Below are 26,697 nucleotides of genomic sequence, written 5' to 3' on the forward strand. Positions count from 1 at the left end.
TCTTTCTGCGCATGCGCGTGGTCACGCGGCCTCTTCAACGCTCCAAGCAGCAACAGCTGCGTGTTTCGAGGATTTTATTTTGAAAAATTTACTGGAGAAATCTACTATAAATAAATGAATGGAATAGCATAATAATAAATGTAATACAGGTGTATTCTGTTTTTTTTATTAATATAGAGATTTTTTTTTTTTTCAAACAAGGTGTCAGACGTCTCTTTGAAAATATTCCACATACACTCTAGCAAACCTGCAAACTACTTTCCAAATGTTTTACTTATTCAACAGTAATTATATTTGAACCTTGTTTGAACAGTGCTCCAGAGCTAAATAGACTACCATAAGAAATTATCTGAGGAACACGTTAGTGGGCCTAAATGTGTATTTATATGCATTTTTCACATTTAATCTTGTTCATTTATCAAAGCAAAAAAGCAGTATTTGACTGTACTGAACGGAGATAGAGGTACTGATGATGACTACCAACACTGACCACAAGGTGGCCCTCTAAGATAATCAAAACGGGCAGCAGGCCAAACCATTCACTGCCTGTTGGCCAGTAGTCCACGAAGTATTCAGATCTTTAAATATATAAGCCACACTACTGCTAGTACTGTGCTTATATGGTGGATATTCTGAAATTACTGCATGTTTCAAATTACACTAAAGGTAAAATTCAGACAGGGATTAAAATGGACCCGACATATCAATTTAGCCAAAGGGGCTGTCCTACTCCTTGTTCAGTACTTGAATCTATATCATTGTACTGTGCAATGTGAGATAATATATTTTGCATTGTTTTGAAATGAAGAGAAATAAAAGTATCATAAAATGTAAACTGTAAATACCTTGAAATTGTATTCAAATACAGAACTTGAGTAAATGTACTCAGTTATGTTCTGTAGAATCTGACCAATCATTGAATTCTCATCATGCTTTCCACAAAAAAAAAAAACACCTTAAACATTCATTTTATTGAAAACATATTTATTTGTTTTATGAAGATTTGAGAATAATAATTTTTTATCTAATACTGTCTGAATAGCTTTAAAGTTACCAAACATGTCGCCACATACATATGTCACATACATTTACACATCAGAACATCTCACATCTCACAAGAGAACATAAACAGCGTTACAAGGCATAGAATGGTTAGCTTCACAGAGTGTGGCTGGAGGTTACAAAATAAATAAAACCTTTTGTGAAATATTATTTCCATACTATCTGTCATATTCTCCTCCTCAGAGTCCTCACACCCCTGGCTGACAATGACGGGCACAGTGATATGTTTCATAGATTCTCTGAAACTGGAGTACCAGCATTTTGTTACTCATTCCTCTCGCTGCACTAAATCAGCTGAGTACCATTTTAGTCATGACTTCACGGAAACAGTGGCAGAATATTTATAATGCACTGACTGTGTAAGCTTGCAAATGGCCTTAAGATAGACAGAGGAGTGTTAATATTCTTTGATCTTAAAATATGAGCTCATAGAAAACATGCAGTTCTTTGCAGAGAAAATTTGACCTTGGCATGAAAGTACAAATTCCAGTTTCTTGTTATTGAATCATCTTAAATCAGTGCTTTTTACGTTCTGCTGTTTTCTACAACAGAAACCTTTATGTCCAAAGACTATCCATCAATTCATTCTTGGAGAAAAGAAAGACCAAAAAAAAAGAGCATGAAATAGTTTCACACCCTGAGAAAGAGCTGTACTTTCTCACGGGGTGAATAGTGATCATGACTGTGTTACTAAATAGACTCATGCGGAGGACCGTCCTGTTGAAGTCTTCTGTGCCAAGTTTGTGAGGGTTGAATGCCATTGTATTTAGAAGGGCAGAGAACTGCACACAAGCTGTTAGCCTATATTGTAAGACCACAATGACCTCTGCATTGACAAAACTGTCAAAACAATGCATACTTGATGGACTCCCATACAGTTAACCCAACACAAAAATGTATTTTCTACATTTCTGAAGTTACAGAAGTCAAAGCACCCTCCGTATTGTGGAAGGACCCATAAAACATACAAAAGGCATGAATTTTAATCAAGTCTTTGCCAATTTCACACAGCTTCTCCTATAGAAAGTACAGCAAGGTTGTTTGTCTTCTTTAGAAAAAGAGAGGACTTGTTCCCCCATCGCAGGCCAAGCAGCAGACTCCCACATTCACTGCAGTCAGCTGTCTGACAGAACCCACTCACGTCATCTTACAGAGCGGGTCAGATATGACCTCAACTGACCCATAAAACAATGCTTTCTTTGCCCTATTTTATCACTCATCACATGGCAACAACAGCAGTGAGATGATTCAGTAATCCACATAATGGCAACACTCACTCTCTGCTCTGATACATGGAATTATTTGTCTATGAACATAAAATAAGCAACATTATACGCTACACTACTAAGACATCTAAGTTATTACTCAGACAAAACTTCTCACCAACATCCAAAAAGGCAGCATTAAGTTCTCACTTTGGAAAGACAGTAACAAAATGATAATGGCACTTAATATTTATTTTGCATTCTTTAAATTGACAGTAGTCCAAGAACCAAGTGAAACAGAAGCACATACCTATAACTATGGAAAATGTATCTATAGCTTAAGCGTCGCAAAAACTTTGCTTAATTGAACAGCAGCTCTAAGTGACAACAATTTGTCTAAATCTTAATTTTAGATGGTTAAATTACTGTCATTTCTATTCATTTAGATTAAAGTTTCACTAGTTTCACATCTAGTTTCACCTGGATCTTAGAGTACTCTCATGCCAAAGAACCTACTGCACATCACAGCAACAAAATAGTTTTAAGCTGGTACACAAAAAAGAAAATCCTAAATGCTGGTGGAAATTGCGCCATAAACAAAGTCCATACACAAAGCTTCATAATAGCTTCCTGTATTCCCACAGTAAACAAAACACCAGAGTGGTAACACTGTGGATAACACTTGAGGGAGCAGTTTAAATGAGAAGACACAGATGCATCGCAAATCTCCAAGCAAAGTTGACCAATGTTATAATGGAGGTCCACCGAGGAACTGGCAGAGCACATTGACACTGAAGATAAAACAACTCAGTCAAAAAGAAAGAGCACTAGTAAATTCAGTTTAGAAGTAACAGTGAATGGCCCGACAAGCTTGATTTGTTTCCAACTTTCAGTCGACCTCACCCCCTTGGCTGCAGTCAAACCACAGACACTGATGCATTAAATTTCAGTTCTTTTAAAGTGGCAGCGAATCATGTTTGAAAACATCGCTGCGGACTTCGACCCTCAATTGTGGCTGCCGCAAGTTGTGGTACTTCACCTGAAAGCCTTCAGGTATAGTCAGTCTGAAGTCCTGTCTCATTTTAATTTGTTTCAATACACTTAATTAAGGCTCTGGATGAGGCACACTGGTGACGTCACATAAAATGAAAACAAAGTGGCGATGCTGTTGCATTCTTTCAATATTTTGGTGCATCCTGTACACCTGCCCGACTCCAAAATGAGCAAGAAAACTTTAAGCAACCCTTGATTGCTACACTAGGCAGCAGCATTAACTCAGAGCAGCTATGTGAAGCATTGCATAGCTTGGATCCATTTCAGAGTATATATATATATATATATATATATATTCCTCAATCGTAATGTCAACTGTTCATTGGCAGTCCTCTGTTGTGTAAATTCCTCATTCCAGGATGTCAGTTTCAAATGGGACCAGATGGTAGTAGGAAAGGTTGGTGACATATGCTTCTGTTTCCTCATCACACACGTCTGTTTCCACTGGCAAAAACTCAGTTCCATCCTCATACCTGGCAATGAAAGGACAGATACATTACTGCAAGGACAGGGGGGACCCATGTAGTCTAACCTAGGAATCAAAAGCTTGATGCCTTTTATCTAAAGCCCTGTGTTAATTGTGTGCATCCTCCCATAGAGACTTTTTTTTAATATAAGGTCAGAGCATTGCAGTAGTAAAAATTTCAGCTATGCGAGAGTGATGTAAAGTCTTGTTTTGTGTGAAGTACCAAGAGGAATGTGTTCCTCTTTTGTTTCCTTCACACACCCAGGGAAGGAAGAGGTGCAGAGACACACTTCCTGTGGTGCATAAAGGGGGGTGGAGGGTCCTGGGGTTGGTTCACATTCAAGAACTTCTTCACTCACCAAAGCACTTACTGTACATCCAAGAGCAAACATGGAAATCTTTGCATATGTGCAAAAGGAATTTGTGTTATGCTGCAAATAGCTCTGTGCAAATTTGACTCCCTCTGGGGTATAAAACAGATTAATGATGTCCTATTTACTGTGATAATGACTGAAACTGGAATGGAGTGATCTTAATACTTACGTATGTTCCACAGAGTCAGTGGATGAAGGTCTCTCCTTTTCTTCAGGGATACTGTGATCAAATACGATGGTCTCTGTATTGGCCAGGCAGAATCCATTCGACCGCATGATTTCTGAAATGTACAGAGTTCAACATTACATCACCTGTCAAGTCACCATGACTCCATCTTTGTGGTACAAAGAGTACAGGGCATGTACCTGATATCTTGATTGGACTCTGAAAGCACGGCTGGATTCTGTGGACTTTGTCATTCCTCAGGACCTGGTCCAGTGGCGAGCGCTCGAAGAATGTCAACATCACTTCTGACCTGGAATACTGAAGAGCGAGGACTTTGAGTGATTTAGTCTACATAGCCACAAGTTACATCACTTTAGCTCCCAACAAGAGCGAGGTGTCATGGCAAACGTCCTATGTACAGTGAATATGCTAACAAGGTACTGATATAAGATATTATTTGAAGGGTAACAGTTGAATGATTTACCTTGCATGGCATGTTGATAGCATTCTTCAGTAGTCTTTCCACCTCATTCAGTTTCTCCTCAATGTCATTTGCCTCTTTGATTTTTACCAGCCCTGAAATAAACAAATAAATACAGTATGGAAATTTTTAAAAATAAACTGAGTTTACCAGGTGCAAGTGTGTAAGTCAAGTACAACAGCTCTGCAATTGATCCTATCTTTGTGAAGCTTATAATATTCAGGTTTTGTTGTTATAGTGTCAGACAGGTGTCATTTTTAGCTACACCAGTAGCATAGCTCCAAGGATGGATCTCATTAATTGTTGGATAGATTGCCATAACATTTGGTACATATATTCTTCTCCCCGCAGGCTGACTTTTAACAACTTCCTTAATTTTTCACCCAGAGGGTCAAAATTAATTTAATTTGCCCAATATTTATAACTAAATACCTGCAAAACAAATGCCAATCCCATCACTGGACTTTGTGTTCAGTGATAATTAGCAAATGTTAGCATGTTGAACCAGTTATCTTTTTTACCTACTAAATGTCAGCACATTGTCATTGTGAGCGTGCTATCATGCTGATGTTAGTATTTATCTCAAAGCACCAGTGAGTCTGAGTACAGCTTACAGAGTTGTTAGTGTGGTTGTAGAAACCTAGTCTTTTTATGTTGTTATGGCAAGAACAAATGCTTTGGACTGCATTACACTGAAAAGGGTGTTATTTATGTTCTGTCCACCCCCAGCACAGAGCAGCATATTACAGTCCAATGAAAAACACCCACTGAGAACAACCTGAAAAATAACTATAAAAATACTCTGTGTGTATATATATACACACATACATACATGCATACATCTATATATAGACAGATATATTTACATATATAACTATTTCTATGCTGAACACTAAAGGTCAGCTGTCCTGACCTTTACTGCCATCCCACTATTATCTAACCATAGGTCAAGAGACACAAAGCCAGACAGGGTTGAATTTGTCCCAAGTCTTGAAAAAATTTGCTACAAATGCATGAGAGAAGGTGGTGGTCTGTTTAATACAGTAACCTTTTTATTAACAATGCCCCCTGATATTTACTTCAAGTAAAGGGAGGCAAAAATAGACTACTTATCGTTGTATACAGAACAAGAACACAGTGCATGGTATAAAGAGATACTGTCAAACTGCCAGTGTAAATGCTGCCGCTTGTACAACGGCAGTAATAGCAAAGGAAAGTAATAACAGTGGGTAGAGAAGCTACAGAACAATGCCTATGATAACATGTTAATCCTGCTAAAACTAGGAATGTAGTTTAAGAGGTAGCGGGAGTGTAAAATCAGCACTTTTAGCAATACAAGGCTGCCGCCCATGTGAGCAAGCAAAGCATCATTTACTGCCATGCTGACAAAGGGATGTGGGGAGGAGAATAATGATGAAGGCTGCAGCCAGACTGATGAGCCTCTGTCTGATGTAAGTGCTCCAGACAAAACGTTGTCACGCAGCGGTTACTGTTACATGGAAGCACTGAGTAAGAGAGCCTAAAGCAAAACTGTGCACAGTCACAAGCTCATCCATTCACAATGGCCCACGGTGATGACATCATACCCACAGGGATGTGAAGAGTGATTGGGCAGTTATATCATCATTAGGAAACCAGTGGGACTCCCACCCAGTGTGAACCTCATACCGCCACCAGATCATCTTCTTTATTTAACTTACAAAGTCCCTTGAAGACGGCTAACTTAAAAAATAAAAAACATAAGCCAATAGATGAGGTCCAGTGTTGTGCAAATATAATAAAGTTTGGCAATGTTTTTAATTTGCAGTAAAAACAATAGCCTGTATAAGCCTTTACATGATTGTAACTGTCACTGTCTCCAACTTTCCAGACGATTTTTACTGATTAAACTTGCAGGCTGTGGAGAATAACAAAATATACTGAAACAAGCCTGTTTAATATGCAAAAGAGAAGTATGTGTAGGTATTTTCGCAACAGTTTGGTGCTGGTTGCCCAAGATCTAATCAAGTTAACCACAGTGCAGATGGTATGCGCAGCCACAGTTTGATGATGCACATATCTCCAGTTAGAGGCTACAGATTCAACATGTACTCGCTGCCATCACATAAATGAAAAGGACATTAATCAGCTAAAAGTTGTTCTGGATGACAGATGCTGAGAACAGCAACCTGGAATGAAAGAGATTTGGGTGATTTTAGAGTGCTTTACATGAGCCGTCTCCACTAATTAGTTTTGGAAATAGCGTGAATGTGCACTGCTGAGTTGGCCTGAGCAGAAACATGGGACAAAGAATGCAATCAATCCAGACACTAAAATTGCAGTGCTCCACTGGATTGGCAGTGATTCTCCTCCTGCATCTTCCCTCCCACTGTGGCACATAGCGAATCACCAAAATACAGGCAACAAAATAAAAACTCTGTGCCTTAGGATCTCAAAAACTTCAAAATATTCATCTGTGTGTATCCAAATCTTTGCTATTTGTTACAATTACATGGTGGTTCTTCATATAGACTGACACTAAAACCTAGCAGGGTCCCCAAGTCTATTTCCTGTAACTTCCTGTGAAAGAGTCTATTTCCTGAATGGGCTTCCTGGCTACAGTGGTCCTTGTGTTATAAATAATTAATCAACATTTTCTTTTCTGTTTTCTGTCTGAGATTATTCATTCAGTTCATTTGGCTTCAGAGAGGATTATCCTCCAGCAAAACTATTTTAGCCAGGAAGTACTTTGGTTGTTTCATAATAGCCTTCACTCTTGATTGTCTCCCTTTTGGAACATTGGCTTAATTGTCTGTATTTATCCACCTAATGGAACAAGGTGTCTAACAGTGACAGTAATTACACGGACACCAGACGACATTTAGTGTATGTTCCCATCTCATGTTTTTTTTTTTTTTTTGTAATTACATATTAAAGTTACCCATCTGTTAGCTCTCTGACCGAAAGCCATGTAGACAAGCCACTTCAATTAATGTATTAGCTGAAATGACACAGTACAAGCAGGTTTACAACAGGAACTACAGAGTCCAAGTCATCCTCAGACACACTATCATAACAGTCATCAGATGTTGTAAGCACCAGCTATTTCACAGCTATCTTCTGCATGGATCTGATAAGCACATGTCAGCAGCATAACACGTTATCTTCTAACCACTAACTTGCTGTAGTTTCGTCACTGTGTTATTTCTGGACGCCTCAGTCAACAAGCAAAGGACATCAGACCTCTGTATGCTGTGCTGTACCAGTACCAGTACCACTATTGTCTGTATTTGTGTGCCCAAAGTCACTACCTACCGATTGCACTATATTTACTACCTAATAGTCCATTATGTTTCCTTAATGATATTACTTCTCTTACATACATAACTAGTATTTAAAAGCAAATATCAAACACATTTAAAGTTAAATTTTCATCAGTCTCACTAGGCAGCTGCTTAGATTTTGTTGTTGTCAGCTTAGCCCTGAATTTACAATTTTTCACAGACTTGTCTGCCCACAACACTCATTGAGGTTTATGATGTGGGTGCTGTAACTTTATCTTTGTCTATATTCCTCAGTGGTATCTGGTTCACATGGAATGTGAGCAATAACTTCCTGTCTGCGTTCACTCTGAGGTCACATGTAAGGTAAGGGTTATGAGGCCTTCGCGGACCAAAGGGACTAAATATGGGAAGTCCACTTCTCTCCCTGTCACCCTCTCCCTCTCTCTCATCAACACATAAGTCTGAAAACTCTGCACGCCCTCCCTGTTGCCTGGGTGCAGGAGAGAAACAGGAAAACATGAGCAGAGCCAGAAACTGGAGCAAAATGGACTGAGACAGGCCAGAGCTACATTTTGTCTCAGGACTTTCAACCTCAATGGCACTTAGAAGGGATGCAAATGAAATATTGAACAGAGGTAGGAATTAAGGAGGAAAGTTATTAACCCTGTGGCTTGCTATCCATTAATGAAGCTGTCAAACCAGCTCGAGTCACTGCTAAAGTAACGCTGATGTCTGCTTCAGCACGGATATCTCAGCCCCCTTTATCTTTTAGCTGTAATGGGGATATGACGGGTGGCAGACAGTTAAAAAAAGATGTGAAAAGTGAGTCATGAGATCTGAAATGTCTCTTCCCAAAATGCACTACACACTGCGCAGGCAGAGGCAGAGCAGCGCGCTGTCAACACATCCGTCAGCTATTTCAGTGCCTGGGCAGGAAGTAAAGCTTTCCAGTCGCCACTAAAGGGATGTTTCCAAAACATTCATATAGGCTCAGTGGGTAGAGACAAAAGGGCAGTGCCAAGGAGACTGGACTGTCTGGGGAGATCATAGACACAGAACAAGCTGGGGACACTGCCAAACCCACTGGCAATGCCAGGACACCACAGTGTCAGATCCAAACTGTGAGGCCATAGGTTCAACCTAGTAGATGAGATGTCCCTGCATCTTTTAATAAATTACAATGATGATCTACTCTTTGCTCAAAATAAAATGATTTTACCAGATTTTTTTGAAAAAGGGAATCATGCATCTTAACTTCAATCAAAAATCACACTGCTGGGTATACAGTAAATCTATTCTGGTCTTTTCTGTGCAAAGTATGCATGTTTTCCCTGTGCCTGTGTGTCCCTCACACACTGAGCACCTACATTAGTAATTATGAATGTTTCTGCAGTTGCCTTTGATCAACGTACTGGCCTCAGAAGTGGGGTTGGTTCCTGAGAACCAGATAATAGCTTCCCAAATAGCAAAGTGACATCAATAACAAGTTATGGTGTATCAAATGCAGAGTGCGAAATTAAGCATCAAATTTTAAGCACCAAAGACGTGACCTAAAAAGTAGACCTTATAGATCCCATGGTCTTTTAGGTCCTAAATATTGAGTATTATTATCATGCTGTCAGCATGTTGTCTCTGTGGTCTACAGGCTATGAGATAGGTCTGCTTATGTGGCATCCTAAAGTGGACTTTGTTAATTATTAAGCTGTCCAAACAAAAGCATGTAAGTCCAGGCTCTGAAGCCGTTTTGTTCAGATTAGGCCTAAAACATTACTGATTATGTTGACCATGTTTTCCTTCTTTCATTTAGCTTCCTTTCCAGTGATGATGTGATGCCCAATTGTACCATCTGCATAAGACCCAAAGCTTAAGTATCTGGCAAAAAAAGAAGCCCTCAATTGTACATTTAGAAATGTTTCATAGTTTCACATCACACAGCTGCTCTGGTAACAGGGTCTGACTGTGATCCACAAAAATGTGAAGAAAAAAAACCACACAAAACGCCAGCTGTTGTGCTATCTGAGGCTACATTTAAACAGGAATATCATTTTCCACTACTGAGGGAATCCTCTGTCAGAAAGAAGCAAGACCTAAACTCCAATCCAAAAAAAAAACATGATCACTAATGAAATCGTCGCTGTACTGAGGTGCATTTATGTTACAGGAAAGTGGAAAAGTTAAATGACCAGTTGATCAGTTGATAAACAGAAACAAAGCGAGCAATCTGAAGACATCAGACCTGGGAAGCAAAAATCATCAGCTCTGGAGAAAAAAAGTTGTGCAGATGAACTTTGAGGGGGCACCTACCTCCTCTCCATTGGGCCCCATAATTTGTAGATATGGCCCTGATCATAGTTTAAATATCATTGGTGATACTCTGTCACAATGATCACTTCCTGCCATTTAACTGTCACATTATTATTTCCCTTTATACCAACCTTCTATCAGTGGGGACTTGGAGAGGTCTCTTCTGTCCTCAGGAAAGGACTCTACAAGTCTCTTAAACAGCCGGCCCAGATCGGAATAACTCCGATGCAAGTATAAAATGTTCCTGTCAGACCACTCAGTCCTGATCTCGAAAAACTCCTCTTCCTCTCCCCGCTGGCTGATGATGAGTCTCCGGATCCCGTTGACCCAGCAGTCCCGGACAAACATGTTGACCAGCGACGTCCCTTCAAACACAGCCGATGCCATTCCTCAGACGTCAGTCCAGCATGCTGGGGCGGGCCGCAGGACAGCGGTCTGAGCACTGAGGAAGTCAAGGGCACAGATATGTGAAAATGAAAAATCTGGACAGTGAGGAAAGACAACTTCGACAACTTTTCGGCGAGTCCACTCCCGGCGGTTTAGCAGCGGTGTGTGAAGGCAGGAGGAGGATGATCATTGCGTTTGCTCAGCCCATCACAGGCGTAATCTCAACGTGGCATGATTTAGAAAAAAACAAAAAAAAAGAATAGACTTTAGAGTCAAAGATAACGCCCCCGCAGAACTGACTAGGCTATATAACACTTTATTTATCCGTCATCATCACCGGCCATACGTTCAGGAGATTTTTTTAAGTCTATAAAACTGTTACATCTCTCAAACTAAAGCGCTGTTCCCTTGTCTGATCTGTTTCCTAAATCCAGAGTCTTTCACTTCACACTGTCTGGATAAGCAGTTGCTTTTCTGTCAGCGCAGTTTCCTCCCCTCTCCTCTGCGTCCTCCCTCCTTCCTTCCTCCCTCCTCCTCGACAACAGGGTATTATTATGCAAAGACTGCAAAAGGCTGCGAAAACAAAACTGTCCATCCCCTTATTTATAAGCAGGAGGAAAACTTTTTTTTTTCTACTGGTTATTGGTGACCCTGCCTTTGATGCCACGTCTTCCTCAAATCAGTAGGCTACACTAAATCTTTAAATGAGATGTTTGGAAATAACCACAGGAAAAAAAATTCTGAAAAGAAACTGCTGAAATGCAATCTCAAGTCCAACAACTGAAATTCGTCTCCTTTTTTTTTGCCAGCTAAGGAGCATTAACATTCGCCTGTGCAGGATTTGCAGCTTCTGACCTCACATAACTCTTGTCTATTTTAACCAGTTTTTAGCCACAGCACAAAGATTCACTGTAGCCTATTTGTCTCCTATCAGGGTGACCAAAAAAGGAGCAGATTTGCTCCATTGAGCAGCACACTAATGTTTCACTGAGTGGAGAGGCAGCGACCAATAAATGAGCTTTACAGGAAGCCATGGCCCAGTCAAGTAATGTCGATTAAGCTGTAATTAACCACTGCACTGTGGGACAAGACTGTCTGCAAATAGTTCTGGTAAAAGCAATTCATAACAATACGGTACAGGAAATATCATGTTAACTGCAAGTAAATGCAAACTGTCAAACACTGCTGACTGTACAAGCACACAAATGCATGCATGTACTGGTATGTATGTGGTTGTATGAATGAAAGTATGTGCAGAAAACTGAAAATGGCACCGTTGTGATCAGAGAGAGCGCTCTAGCTCTGATGGGCACATTACATTTTATGAGACAGAGCAGATGGTAGGAGCTAAAGTCTGCCTTCATGCCCCTTTTGAACTTGCTATTGTACCTTAGTGAGTGTTGCAGTCTAACTATAGCGAAAGTAAGAGCTCAGAATAAGGAAACACAGCCAGTCAGGAAAATGTAAAGTTTCAATGTGCCGTGTTTAAACTGTCCAAAGAGATTTTGTTAATATTTGAGAGTTTTATATTCAGCTGTTTCCTAGCTCCTCGTTGCCAACATAGCTGCTGTCTGCACAGAAAAGATGCTGCCACAGTACAGAAAAGGAAATATTCTGGCAATGTGGGCTCAGTGACGGATTCCTGCTTCTCTGGAAGTTCCACGTTGTCAACTACAGATAACATTTCACTGTGCATTTCACTTGTCATTTCCCTGTAATTTTCAGTTCTGTTGTTTCAATTTTCAAGTTGTCTTGAAATGTAAACCTCTTACTGAGGGTGTTTTTTATATACACTACAGTGGACCTTCATTTTGGGAACATCCACCCCTCAGAGAATGAAAACCATGAGACGGCGCTATCATGTGAGAGAAATGGCTGAAGTGAATTGCAGATACAAAACATTAGTTTCAAACAGGCTTTCAGTATAATTTTGTAGTAGTTAAATTAATGTTTCCACATTCAGTTTTGTGGCACTTGACTCCCCATTGTGCTTAACGACAGCTGAGTGTATGAATATGGAAAATGTCCTACTAAAGGGAAACATTACAAATGTTATGGAGCAATGCATGAATGCCAGATTACAAGATCACTCATCTCAGTGGTTGTTTACAGCAAGAACTGAATAATATTACATAAGAGCTCCTTCGTATATTAACCCGTATCATTACAAAAGCAGAAATTACAGAGCGGGAAGAAAATTGCTGTGATGCACTGTAATAATAAAGCAGCTCAGACCGACATTTAATGTTGAACTGTCATGTAGCGGTTGAGGTGAGAGATGCTATGTTACACAAACCTTTTGCAGAAGGTGAATCATCCTAAAAAAAAAAAGACCTCAAACTTAGCTGTCCATCTGCTTTCAGCTTGCCTTTACTCACACAAAACCCAGCCATTATTAGATAGCGTGTGGTGCACATTTGGGGTTTGGTTACTCTTAAAATGCTGAGTCAAAGAAGTGATGTTTCCAGAGAGAGAATCAAAAGGCAGTCCATACAATCATTGTTGAGACATTTATCTAAAAAAAAATTTTTAAAAGTCAATCCCATGGTTGTAGTAGATTAAATGTCCGATAATCAGAACAATGAAGCATGTCTTATTGTGAAATAATACATTTGTTAAGGTTAGTAAGAGGTCTCACACTATGGTTCAGCCTTTTTTTCCTAACGTGGAGATGCTCTATGCTGCATATTTCATTTTAAGGATGAATGATTAGAGAATGATTATGTTACATGGAGCAACTGTCTAAGTGTTATCAGAAAACCCATTTTCCCCTCGTGTAATAATAGGATCTGTCCGTTCTGAGCAGGGCTTCAATCTGAGGTTTGGCCACATTTGCAGAGTCAGCACATTCTGCCTCAGTACCTCATTCCAGTGTAATTCCTCTGAAAGAGTAAACTTTAAATGGAAAAACAGACTTTTGCCCACTCATCCTTAAAGCCCCTTCTCATGCAGAATTCTAAACACATTTGTCTCTCATTTCAACAGCGGCAATGCCAAACTCTGTTAGGGAAAAGTAAGAGAGCAAGAGGAAATGTTAAGAGTTGGTTTGTGAAATAAAAGACTTGTTTCACCAGATAAACAGTTTGTTTGTTTGTTTGTGTTCAAATGTCCTCACAGGATGGAAAGATATGGAAAAATCTCCATATTCGCTCCATACTTTTAAGTGACTAATTTGGGATTAGCAATTGGGTTTAGGTTTAAAAGAAGAATTTCGATTTGGCTTTAGGTGAACATTAATTCAGGATTAGCTCAGGATCAAGAATTGCATACAACTTAAGTTTAGGAGCATGTGACTTATGGCATAAGGATGAGGGTTTTTAATTTACAACATCTGAGACCTCACAACATTTAAGACTTAAATGAAAACTTTTGCATTTGGGGAAATATGCTTATTTGCTCTCTTACCGATAGTTAAACAAAGATTGGGACCACTGTCATATCTGTCCGTTAAATATGAAGCTGGAGCCAAGAAACAGTGAAATTGCATTTCCTTAAAACTAAACTGCAGCTGCAAATATGTTTATTATTTATGGTCATGTAACCTGGGCTGTTTACGTTGTTTATCTTGTAACCTGGGAGGTGGACCTACAGCGCAGCTTTCAAGGCTAACATTTGGGGCCTTGATTATCACCCAAGTAAACTTGTACGCCCATATTTAATTATGCAGCTGAAAGGAGGAAAATTACATCTTCTACAACTCCTGTTTTCTAATTTGTCATTCCCTCAGTGCCAATCTCTGAACAGCCACACCCTGGACCTGCAGGGATGGTGTTAACATAGATGTCTCTAATCAAGCTCCGAATGATGGACCAGAATTCAGGGGAAATTTCTTTATCAAAATCTCCAGTGAAATCACCCCCAGTTTCAAAGTCACTCTGCTCCAGTTGCTCACAAGCCATGACAATGTAAACCTGCTTCCTCATCCCTTCCCTAGAAGCATACATAAATTTCACTCCCTGACAAGGCCATATACTTAGGGCACATTTCCAAACCCACTTCTTTACCCTTGTAAATCCTAAGCCAGCCCTTGTTCCCTCTGAGAACCAAACATCAGAGGCACATAAAGCAAAACTGTTCTGAAAGGAGCAGAAAAGAAAGAAAAGCATAAAGATGTACACATCTGTGAGAGAGTAAAGAACATCTGCGCTGATGGATGCAGGCGTTCCCTTTTTATTCAGAAGCATTGTCAGCTTCACTCGGAGGAAGTCCTTCTGAGTCATAACTCTGTCTTTGTCCATACCAGAGGACAAAACCCACTGAAGAGTGAGGGGTCTGGGGTGACACTGGGTTAGCAAACTGCTTGAGTGTTTTTAACAGGCTCTGTAATGGACTGTGGTTGTCTTCACTGAGCATCTGCTGGACCTTATGTTTTATGGCTCCATCCTTTTTGTGTCTCCGGTGAAGCTTGGAGAGCATAGGCCCTCAGAGTAAAGTTAGACCTGTTTGCTTTATTTCTTCACTATGGAAAACTACAAAAGCCATAACTCAGATCTGAGAGGTTGGGTCAACAAGAAATCTGTGCAGGTGGTTCTGTGAATGTGTCCTCAAATCTGAATGGCCATATGTGTACATACAAATATGTTCTTGATCCAGCACTTTAAGCCAGATGATGCTACTTACAGTAAATGAAATATACAAAACAACCCAAGAGTTTGGTATAACATGTTAATCAGAGCTTATTAATTAACATCATACCTCATTCTCTACAAAACACAAACATTTTTGGTTTTACAGGGTTTATGTCCCAGACTCTTTCTTGGTTGGGAGCAGTGACTTCCTGGAGTCTCGACTAGTTGCCTGGCAAGCTCACAACAAGACTTCAGTCTAGGCTAGCTGTTATCCCTGCTTCCAGTTTTTATGCTAAACTTGGCTCCAGTTTTGTGTTCAAGAGACAGACATGAGAATGGTATTTATCTACTCGTGTAACTCTCAGCAAGAAAGTGAATACGTGTTTTTCCCAAAATGACAGACTGCTGCTTTAAGGTTTACAACTTGCAGAACAGACTGATTTAAAGTACTATGTTTGAAGGAATGTATTGCCTTTTATTGACCAAGTTAATACAGGTAAAACATACAGTGAGACACACTGGACACTCATTGGAGTCTAATCTTCATCTTTACAAAAAGATCACACAACATTTTAAATCATTATCTGTATGACACACATTCAGACTGTCTCTTCTCTAGACTGCACAGCAGCAGACAACACTCACGGCATACCGTAATGCTTCTTGATTTACTGGGCACACTGGGACAGAGGTCTCAGCTAATGGAATACCTAATGTCTCCATGACCGACACTTTAATCTGTGGGGAGACCTCCAGCTTGCAACTTTACCTTATAAATCCGAGAGGCACAGCACAGCAGAAAGGCCTCTGTGTGTACTGTTTATTTTTTTCAAAGGGGCTCCTGCAAAAACTGAAGTCTCATTAAACTTTTAGACTTTTTTATATAAATTGTTCTATAATCTGAAACAGAATCAAAGTTTTGTTTTTTGTTTTTTTGGCTAGCCTACACCAAGCAAGATGCCAACAAAACACATGATGATAATAATAACACCTGCAGGACAGTCATCAGCTGTCCCATCTGCCAGAATATCAACATTAATGCTGCTATATCTACGCCTCCATTACTTTCACATTGCTGTGAATAAGCAACCGCAGGTGCCTCACAATAACGCGATTTACTGCAACATATAAAACTGTCAAGCGTGGATAATAACCACCCCCTGAATCCTTCTGCATCCTTGAATGTCAAGTGATGAGCTGTGTTAGAAGCTGCCGCTTACTTTTTACATGTTTTGCAACTCTTTGCCATATATCTGTCTGTTTTAAACGTTACATGAAGCAACACACAATCGCCGTAACGACAGAAAGAAAGTTAGAAAAGAAAGTTTGTTTCTTTTCTAAGAAGAATTACTTATCTTACTATAAATATAGAGCAAATAAAAACTCAAGATATTTTCCATAGCTAAACATTAGGTTTGTTCTCTTATTAAATTTCATATGATTAGGAAGCAACAATGCAGTATCAACAAATTCAAATAACATCCAAACAATTCAAGTTACAGTTAAGTTGTCTATACTTAAGGCAACAGGAATGTTTAATGGCAGTACCTTTACCTGCTTATACATATTGCATGTGATGCAACATTAATTCCTTAAAAATCAGGCAGGATTAAAATATCTGCTATTCATCTGCTATTACACATTATACTTTTTAAAACACCAACAAATACTGCGTCTTAAGGGATTATAAAATCCTTAGATGCCTTAGAATACATTCTTTCTTAGTGGACATTTCTCCCCTAGTGAGCTGCTGGTCTTGCTGTTACAATGCTGCACTGGAGAAGAGAGCATTTAAATCAAGCATTCATCTGACATTTTTGTTGAGCATACCAAAGGTGCACACTGAGGTTCACAACCCCCAAGTGCACCCTGTGGTGCATGAGGGGCCCTCAACCACATGATCCACTGATTGACCTGGGCCATCCTGTGGTATCCCGTGGAAAACTAAGCGGCCTCCTTGAGCCTACTCTTTGTTATTTCAGTTTCTTTTCTGTAGCCTATTTGGCTGTCTCTCAAAGACTGCACCCAAGGCTCCTACCAGCACTGTATGCTTGCAGAGGAACTCTGTGACATCTCCAGTAAGATTTGAACACCATAGAGTTTATGTGTACTTTCTAATTCTAATGCTTAAACTCTATATCCAGAAGTCTGGGACTGTGTATTATTTTGTTTTTTTCACAGCTGAGGATAATTTTGTTGAAATGTACCATATTCCTAAATCCCCAGACATGGGGTCAACTACAACACTTGGCTTTTTCTCTTCCAGTGCATACTTGGAGTTTATTATCATATCTAGACATATTTTAATGAGGTAGCTCACACATATGAGTTTAATATATTACATTTTTGTTAGTCAAGTGCAAATAATCTCAGAGCAATTCAACAAAATGCAGAAAGTGTTGCAACTGTCCCCATCGCTTCCTTCTTGGTTACTTCTAATAGTGCCTCCTTAATGTATGACGATGTAATAACAGCATGTTCTGGCCTGAAAACGTTAATTACAAGTATAATACGAGTGTACACCCTGGTGGACAAACAGACTAATTTCAGTGTACAATTCTGTACTGCAGTGCACCGCCAGCACAACAGAGGGCACGTCAGTGTTTTGATATTGTGGGACTTCTCCGGTCAAAATAATCGAAAAAGAAAAGGCCCCTCAGCTGAGGAAAATGGCCGACGTTGAGATGGACATCACGTCCAGAAGAATGAATAATGGCAACGAACACGTGTAAGTGATTTAATTTAAAATAAGACGTTCGTAGTAATAAGGTTTAAGCTCCTTCCTGATCCGAAATCAATGGGGAGTTGTGTTGTTAGTTAGATGTGCGGAGGCTAGACTGAGCAGCGGGTTCACGTTGTTGCCGGGGCTAGCTAAATTACATGCTAACGGCCGGCTAACGTTCTTAGCCAACCAGCTAATGTTCTGTAGCTCACCTAGCGTTAAGTTTCAGTTAACGCATAGCACTTATTTGCCACCACTCAATTGTTGAGCATGTTCTTCTGTAATATACGTGCCAGGCCACATGCAGCGAGACGGTGGTGTTTGGTAGCGAGCAACGACCCTGAAACTTAAGTTATCATGGTTAGAAGCTACCCTAGGATGTAGCTTGTTAGCTCTAAGTTTGCTAAGAGCGGTTAGCATATCCGAGCTAATGAGTGAAAATCGTCTTGGCGGTCGAGCGAAACGAGTGAAGTACACATGGTGGCAAATGTCGTTGCCACAGTAATAAACAGATTTCCATCTCCGAAATTTCAACTATTATCTTTCCCCTTAGTGCTAATGTTTCTGCAGTTTCCAGCTAAATTGAGTACATTACGTAACCAGGGTTTACCTAATGTTACTTACTTGTATTTGCGGTCATCCACATGCTGCCTTCTGGGTGATGGCTTCAACTCCACTAACTCTTATAAACGTGCTGAAATGTGCGCAATGCAAGCAGTGAAATAACTTCACAACACACTTGCACGATGTCTGCCAGTTAGTTAAATGCTGGAAGAAAACAGTCGTTACGGCGGCGTTTTCACGAACTCAAAATACAATTTAAAAATCTACAGATTTTTTTTATTTTCAAATTTAAGTGGTCTCATTACTAAACACTGCAAGATAAAAGTTGGATTTCACCACAGCACTGAAAGTTGGGGATGGGTTTTTTTAAGGATACCAAAGTCATTGGCGCCCTGGTTGCTAATGGTTACTGGTGTTGGAGGAGGCACAACAAGAGAAAGCTTCTCTGTAAGCTCCATGTCCTCGGTGTGTGCTAGGGCTGCAGTAAAGGCATCAGTGCAGTGTGGGGCTGCAGCTAACAATCATTAACATCTCTATTTTTCAAAGGCTGAGGTGATATCTTAAAATGTCTTGTTTTGTCCAACTAACAGCCCAAAGATGATGCATTTACAATTACAGTCAAAAATGGGGATATTAAAGGTGTTCTAACATTTGAGAAAGTGGAAGCAGCTAGCCCAGTGTTTTTGCTTGAGAAATTGCATAAGTAATTACTGAGCTACTCAGTCGTTTTATTTCTTAATTATAACTGCAATCATTACTCAATGAATCAACAATCAATCATCGGTAACCATTTTGATAATTGACTGTTTTAGTCATTTTTCAAACGAGAAAGAGCAAATATTCTGTGTTTACAGGTTTCTTTCAGTGTGATTATTTGCTGTTTGTTTTATATCAAAGTAAACTGAATGCTATTTTCTGTTAAACAGGAAGCAAGATCTGGAAAGCCATGAAAGAAGTGGAAATGAGGACAGTGGAGATATGTCAGAGGAAGAAGAGGAGGAAGAGGTAGGGGGTGGACAACTACAAGCCTAAATATCTTCACTGATATGATGATCATTATTTAAACTGTACATTAGATTAAATCTATAAAACTGAAGAAAAAATATGACTGTTCACAACATGTAAAATTTTGAATAGGAGATGATCTGACACCTGAATCAAATGTCAAGCTGATAATTTGTCTCATCCTAGGAGGAGGCGGAAACTAATGGTGAGAAGACAGAGGAGGGGTCCAAACATCACAGCAGCAGTGGTAAACACAAGAGGAAAAAACACAAGCATCGCAGTAAGCACAAAAAACACAAACATGCCTTTGATGAGGACAAGGACCGCAAACGCAAACATCGTCATAAACATAGGAAACACAAACGCAAAGAGGGCTCCTCCCCATCTGGTGCTGGCCTCTTTGGCTCCTCCAGTCATAGAAAAGTTGAATCTTCTCCCTCCTCTGGAAATCCAAGTCTGGATGATCGGGCCTTGCTGGAGGATTTGGAGAAACAGAGGGCCATGATCAAAGCTGAGCTGGACAGCCAGTTGATGGAGGGCAAGGTTCAGTCCGGCATGGGCTTGATCCTTCAGGGTTATAACTCTGGATCGGAAGAGGATGGAGATGCCAGGGTAAGGAATGGAGAACAGCGTCAAAAGGGCAGCTCAGGTAAACCCATATCTCCCAGAGGGGGAAAAAGTGGGAAATCGAGACGGGACTCAACAGAGGGCAGTAAGTCAAGCTCCAAGCGTCGTAGTCGAAGTAAATCTGCAGACAGACCTGCTAAGGAGACTAAGCAGGATAAGGTGACCAAAAGCACCAAGGACACAAGTGTTAAGGACAGAGGCCGTGGCAGGAGCAAGTCAAAAGAGAGAAAGCGTTCAGACAGCACTGATAGGTCCAAGGAGAGAAGGAAGTCCAACTCTCCCTCCTGGAGAGGAGAGCAGAAAAGCAGCCGCTCTGAAAAACGTTCCTCTCCACAGCGGGACGACAGACCAAACCAGGAAAGAGCAACCCGACGGTCCAGATCACCTGGACGAGAGCGACCAAGTCGGTCTGACACTGACAGAGACAAGCGGCCAGCCAAGTCTCCATCCAAGGACGCATCGTCAGGGAAAGAGAACCGCTCCCCTCATAGAAGAGGACCTCACAGCCCTGCAAGGAAACGCAGTGCTTCTCCTCGCCACAGAGATTCCCGCCACCCCTCGGCTAGTGCCGCAGACCGGACCTCAAAACAGAGCCACTCTCCATCCAGAACAAGGTCTTCCCCCAGGAGAGGCCGCAGTCGCTCACCAGATGCCAGGAGGAGGGATGCTGACAGGCAGGACTCACCACTGAGGTTGGTGAACAGAGCTGTTTTGACTTGCATAACTTCTCATGGTAATGAAAGTTGATTGGGACAGAGGAGTTGGCCTGTAATGCAACACAAATGAATAATAGTCTGACTGATTCTAAAAGATGTACAGACATCAAATATTTGACAGTTCATTTCAAGACAGTTCAATTAAAAAATAAAAATAGACAATTTAAAAAGAGAAACATGCAGCATTTCACTGACTGTCTGTCTTAGTTCATCTGCATTGTTTTATTGAAACGACTATGTGGAATGTCCAGTTCAGCCTGTCTGTCCACCCGTCTGATGTTCAGGAAGCGCCTGCGGACAGATGTCGGGCCAGGCAGAGACAGATCACGAGACAACAGTCCCAGATCATCCTCTCGCCGTAGGATGAGTCGCTCACCTCTGAGACGGAGGTCCCCATCACCACGACGACGCTCCCGCTCCTCCCCTCGCAGGCGGAGCAGGTCTCCACTGAGACACAGGTAATGACAAAACGGCAAATTTTGACTTTTTATAATCAGTTCACTGTTAGCATTTGTCTCTGGAACTTTACCTGCAGTCAGTGTCTCTCAGTTGTACTGTGATATTTTTATGAGGTAATGAACTGTCCCTCCTTGACGTCTGAACCTTACAGGTCTGGGGAGAGAGACAGGTATGGTAGGCTCAGACAATACCGTCGCTCAATGTCCCGCGATCGGGAGAGGAGAAGGCGGCGCAGCAGAGATGAAGACAAGTTCAAGGGAAGCCTCTCAGAGGGCATGAAGGTAGACCAGGAATCCTCAGAGGAAGAAGTGTGAGTAAAAGAAGATATTTTTAATTCCAGTGCAGATCACGAGTATGATCTGCAAAGATCACAAGTATTTTATGTGTCCTTTTATAGTCCTGCTGCTACCCAGCTCACTAAAAGTGGATTAAGCTCAATTGCGTGACTGATAATGTTAATGTATCAGCACTACAGTATCATGGTTCACTGATTCCATCAACAGGAAACTGTGAACTTGTCACGTTTTTGAAAGCCTGTGCATGTGTTCGCAGGCTGGAAGACTTTGATGGAGAGGAGATAGATGAAGAAGCTCTCATCGAACAGCGCCGCCAGCAGCGCATGGCTATTGTGCAGGTCTGTGCACACTTACCAAATCTGTCATGCAGTCCAATATTGGTCAAGCTAAAAGAATGAGATGCATTCTTATGGTCTAACTGTTGCTGCCACTGTACAGAAATACAAGGTTGTGAATGAAGACACCAACATGGTGTCAGAGCCCAGCAGCCCCCAGAGCAGCACACGCAGCCGTTCACCCTCACCCGATGACATCCTGGAGCGAGTAGCCGCAGATGTCAAGGAGTATGAACGCGAGAACCTCAACACCTTTGAGGCCAACATCAAAGCCAAGCACAACCTCATCGCCCAGGAGAAAGACGGTAATGTCCTTGTCAGGACTATTATGTTTGTTGGCATACAAGGCCAACTGAATGAACAGAGCAAGAACATATGAAGGTGATTTCATCTGAAACATTGGTTTGGTCTGAAAACTAGAACAGGAATAGGCCAAGCGCAAAACAGGTTCCATATATGCTGCCTTTGGCAGGATGGGGTTAGCTTGACCCAGGTAACTACAGAATATTATGCGCTATCCCTCCTCCAGCTTCACCCATTCACATCAGCCACATTTCAAAGGCTTTAGAAAATATATGTGTCACTGCATCTGCTCCCCTTCATCATGGTGCTGTGAACAGGAGATCAGAAGCTGAACAGCTGAAAGCTCTATCAGGGATCACTTTGGACAGTCTGTTCTCAGATTTTGACAGGAAGCAAAATGGCAATTTTTCAGCAGTTCTGTCATGATGAAGGAATCTATAAAAGTGATAGCTGATTGGTAGCACTTTTAACCTGCCTTTAAATTCATTGAACCATAAATGTGCATTAATGTTGGTACTTCCCTGCAGTTACGAGCAATCTGGCATTTTCGTGACTGGCCAAAAGACACCAGTGTACAGAAAACCAAAACATTAAGTGGCATGATTTGTGTGAGAAATGCAGAGTTGTGTGATGCAGGGATTTTAATTTTGTTTCTTTCTGTCATGTGTTCATTCAGTTGCTGGCTTGTAATCCAAAGCCTGGGTGTCTCTGCCACCTGCAGCATGTTTTGATCTCTGCAGAGTATGTGAATCAAACACATGTTCCAGATATTCTGTTTTACAACACAGTGGACAACCAGAAACCCATCATGTGGTGTTTTATTGTTGTTCTTTCGTTTCAGGAGCCAATCCAAAGAAGCCTTCAGCCCCTGACATGTTTACAGAGTCAGATGACATGTTTGCTGCTGACTTTGATGTGAGTATTCAAAAATTTAATTCTGTAAGGCATCTGAACATTGCTCTTATAATGTTCCTCTGCACTGTAGTATCTATTTTACTGGCCTGGTCTTAAGTTTCAGAAAAGCACAAAATAACAGGAAACAGCACTGAGCCACTGACTTGATTTTTGTGCTCTTTCTGCAGAGTGCCAGGATGAGAGCAGCAGGTGTAGGAAAGGATTTCAAGGAGAACCCCAACCTCAGGGACAACTGGACTGATGCTGAGGGTTACTACCGTAAGTCCTCCCTTTGTTATCCTTAGATTTTGGATTGAATGATTGTTTAATGTCATGGCAACATACTTGAGTGTCAGTCTTGAGTGGACTTTATCACATTTTCTATATTTTAATCAGCCACCCTGCCTTTAACAAATTTACTTACCTGTGTGGTTGTTTTTTTGGACATTTAGGGGTGAACATCGGGGAGACACTGGACAAGCGCTATGATGTTTATGGCTACACTGGCCAAGGTGTGTTCAGCAACGTGATCAGGGCCAGGGACACTGCGAGGGCCGGCCAGGAGGTGGCAGTCAAGATCATCCGAAACAACGAGCTCATGTGAGTGAACCAAGAACATTTTCACAAGAATGACAAATACGTATACACCAAATACAGATACTTAAAAAACAGTACTCTTTGCAGCGTGAATCGTATGAATGTCTGCTTGGATTTGCATTGATGAACAACATATATGAATTTTTGGTGAACAGGCAGAAGACCGGTTTGAAAGAGCTGGAATTCCTCAAGAAGCTGAATGACGCCGATCCCGACGACAAGTTTCACTGCCTTCGCCTTTTCAGGCACTTCTACCACAAGCAGCATCTTTGTCTGGTATTTGAGCCTCTCAGGTACTGAGAAAGGAAACACTGCTTCTTTCTTCTCATAATTTCTGCAGCAGCTGTCGCTTGTAGCGTTTTTTACGATAGTCTCGCTTGTTAATGACTTACTGCGTTCTGTACTCTGTAGTATGAATTTGCGAGAGGTGCTGAAGAAGTATGGTAAAGATGTTGGGCTCCATATCAAGGCGGTGCGCTCCTACAGCCAGCAGCTCTTCTTGGCCCTCAAGCTGCTCAAACGATGCAACATCCTCCACGCTGACATCAAGCCAGACAATATCCTGGTACGATCTGAATTCTCGCTCCTGAAATCGAGATAGATCCTGGAATGATGAAAATGGTACTGACTTGTTTGTGTCCATCCTTACAAGGTGAACGAGTCAAAGACCATTTTGAAGCTGTGTGACTTTGGTTCTGCGTCCCACGTTGCTGACAATGACATCACACCATACCTGGTCAGCAGATTTTACAGAGCCCCAGAAATCAGTGAGTGGCAGTATTTGTCTAAATCTCTGATCTCGCTGTTAATAAGTTGCATTCAAGACTGGGCCTTGCTCACAATGTCTCTCCGTCTCAGTCATAGGAAAGCCGTATGACTATGGGATTGACATGTGGTCCGTCGGCTGCACTTTATACGAGCTTTACACTGGCAAAATCCTGTTTCCTGGATCTTCCAACAATCACATGATCAAACTAGCTATGGACCTCAAGGGCAAGATGCCAAACAAGGTAAAATTACATCATTTAATTTCAGTTCCTTCTGCTGTTGTTTGCCTTTCCTGGATGAGGTGAGACGTGTTGCAGTTCCATGCAGTGTTCAAGAAGTTATGACTGATGCAACAATGTGGTTTTCTTTCCTCAGATGATCCGTAAAGGCTTGTTCAAAGACCAGCACTTCGATCAGAATTTGAACTTCCTGTACATTGAAGTAGACAAAGTAACAGAAAGGGTAAGATGTTCTGACTTCTACACTGATGAAGGATTCAACATGTCCTGCAATTTTTATAACAAGCCTAAAAGGGTCAGGTAACACAGTATAATCATTGTGTCAAGTTTGACTTGCATCTCCTTTCATTTCCCCGTATCTCTGCACCATCAGGAGAAGGTGACGGTGATGAGCACCATCAACCCCACCAAAGACCTGCTGGCGGACATGATAGGAGGCCAGCGACTGCCTGAGGACCAGAGAAAGAAGGTAATGCAGCTGAAGGACCTGCTGGATGGCACCCTGATGCTGGACCCAGCCAAACGCATCAGTATCAACCAGGCTCTGCAGCATCCCTTTATCCAGGAGAAGATTTAACACTGCGAACGCCACACACACTCCCAGAGCAGACTGAGAACCAACCACTAAACCAGCTCTGACAGGAACTCTGCAGCGAGGCAGCCAACCCACAGACTTCTATTCAGAATGTCATGGATTTGTGTTCTTCCTCAACATTATTTTGTTTATGGATACATAATTGTGTTTTATTGTAAATAGGTCATTGAAATGGTAGCCATTCTTGATTTTGCAATCTATCATTGTAAACTTCCCCTCATACCTGGCAATGCAGTTATGGACTTTTTTTTTTTTTTTTATTTAACTGGCATTGGAGTGACAGATGTTTAAAAGAAAAATATAATTCCTGTAAATACTGTATGTCTATTGCATTAACAATCTCGAGCAGCAGACAGTTGAGTTTTGTCGTAGTTGCAGACATCTAAATACATCATTCTTTTTTTTAACCACATTGCTCATTGTGGGGCGATGCATGCTTTTGAATGTGCACCCTTTGTGCTCTAGATTTCTGTGGTGCAGGCCTGTGTAAACGCTCTGTATGTGCATCAGTGTCCCACATGTGACAGCCACCCCCCCCCAAACCCACTTCTCCCCCCTCCCCTAACCAAGTTTCCAGGCCTTGAGGCCTTGAAGGAATAGATGCATATTATGTACTCCTTGAACAAGATTTTTATTATTTTCAAAGCAGGTAGTCATTGTTTTCTGTTGCTGGACATTTCCATGTTTTTTTTTTACCTTCCTCTCCCTCCAGCACTCTGGCTAGGTCCTGGCTCTTAAGGCTCTCACATTCAAGTGCCTCCTGTATGAGCCTAGTGTGTTAAAACACCAAACAATGCTGGCCTATTGAAGCCACACCTGTGTCCCTCCTGTCCCACTGTTGTAAATAGTCCATAGTTAATGTCATTTCATGTATGATTAAATTTGCTTTTTTTTTGTTCTGTTTTTTTCCATTAAGTGGTTAAAAAACAATCTTGTGATTTCAATAAAGAATAGTTGTGGAAACGCTGCTGAAAGAGCACCTTCAATATAAGACAACTTTTTTTTAGTAATAAAATGTTTCCTATTGTATACCAAAACCCCTTTCTTTCATTTTATCCCCCAAAATGCTGGCATCATGGAAGTGAACATATGCATATGCTTTTAACATACCCTGGATAAGATCCTTGTACCCCAGTCAGTGTAGTCTGAATATTGCAAGGGAGAAGGGAAAGGTGGTAGATTTTTTTTTGGGGGGGGGGGGGGGTGTTTGACTGAGGGGGCTGCAGCCTCAGAGCATCAAAAGTAAAA

The 26,697-nt window shown here is 41.1% G+C and overlaps 2 protein-coding genes across 2 annotated transcripts; one reads left to right on the forward strand and one right to left on the reverse strand.

Annotated features, from left to right (window-relative positions):
- Positions 1-967: 967 nt before the first annotated feature.
- Positions 968-11,230, reverse strand: pxdc1b (PX domain containing 1b). Its single transcript, XM_041066134.1, has 5 exons — positions 10,506-11,230; positions 4,811-4,902; positions 4,527-4,644; positions 4,330-4,441; positions 968-3,793 (listed from the first exon to the last, which is right to left on the reverse strand). The coding sequence occupies exons 1-5, from the start codon at positions 10,759-10,761 to the stop codon at positions 3,670-3,672; spliced, it is 702 nt and encodes a 233-aa protein (XP_040922068.1). The 5' UTR covers positions 10,762-11,230; the 3' UTR covers positions 968-3,669.
- Positions 11,231-17,974: 6,744 nt separating this feature from the next.
- On the forward strand, positions 17,975-26,478 carry prpf4bb (pre-mRNA processing factor 4Bb). The gene is made up of 16 exons (XM_041066135.1): positions 17,975-18,057; positions 19,542-19,620; positions 19,807-20,939; positions 21,248-21,421; positions 21,574-21,732; positions 21,975-22,056; positions 22,157-22,358; positions 23,198-23,271; positions 23,439-23,529; positions 23,703-23,850; positions 24,003-24,140; positions 24,259-24,412; positions 24,500-24,614; positions 24,706-24,857; positions 24,991-25,077; positions 25,228-26,478. The coding sequence occupies exons 1-16, from the start codon at positions 17,999-18,001 to the stop codon at positions 25,429-25,431; spliced, it is 3,051 nt and encodes a 1,016-aa protein (XP_040922069.1). The 5' UTR covers positions 17,975-17,998; the 3' UTR covers positions 25,432-26,478.
- The last annotated feature ends 219 nt before the right edge of the window (positions 26,479-26,697 follow it).

This window comes from Toxotes jaculatrix, chromosome 20 (assembly GCF_017976425.1).
Source record: "Toxotes jaculatrix isolate fToxJac2 chromosome 20, fToxJac2.pri, whole genome shotgun sequence".
Classification (NCBI taxonomy): domain Eukaryota; kingdom Metazoa; phylum Chordata; class Actinopteri; family Toxotidae; genus Toxotes; species Toxotes jaculatrix.

Excerpts from the sequence above, each read along its gene's own strand:
- pxdc1b (XM_041066134.1), bottom strand. The coding sequence starts at position 10,761 with ATGGCATCGGCTGTGTTTGAAGGGACGTCGCTGGTCAACATGTTTGTC. Across the intron at positions 4,645-4,810 it reads CTATCAACATGCCATGCAAG|TATTCCAGGTCAGAAGTGAT; the intron begins GTAAATCATTCA and ends CTCGCTCTTCAG. Across the intron at positions 4,442-4,526 it reads GAGTCCAATCAAGATATCAG|AAATCATGCGGTCGAATGGA; the intron begins GTACATGCCCTG and ends TGTACATTTCAG.
- prpf4bb (XM_041066135.1), top strand. The coding sequence starts at position 17,999 with ATGGCCGACGTTGAGATGGACATCACGTCCAGAAGAATGAATAATGGC. Across the intron at positions 23,530-23,702 it reads TGATGCTGAGGGTTACTACC|GGGTGAACATCGGGGAGACA; the intron begins GTAAGTCCTCCC and ends TTGGACATTTAG. Across the intron at positions 23,851-24,002 it reads ATCCGAAACAACGAGCTCAT|GCAGAAGACCGGTTTGAAAG; the intron begins GTGAGTGAACCA and ends TTTGGTGAACAG.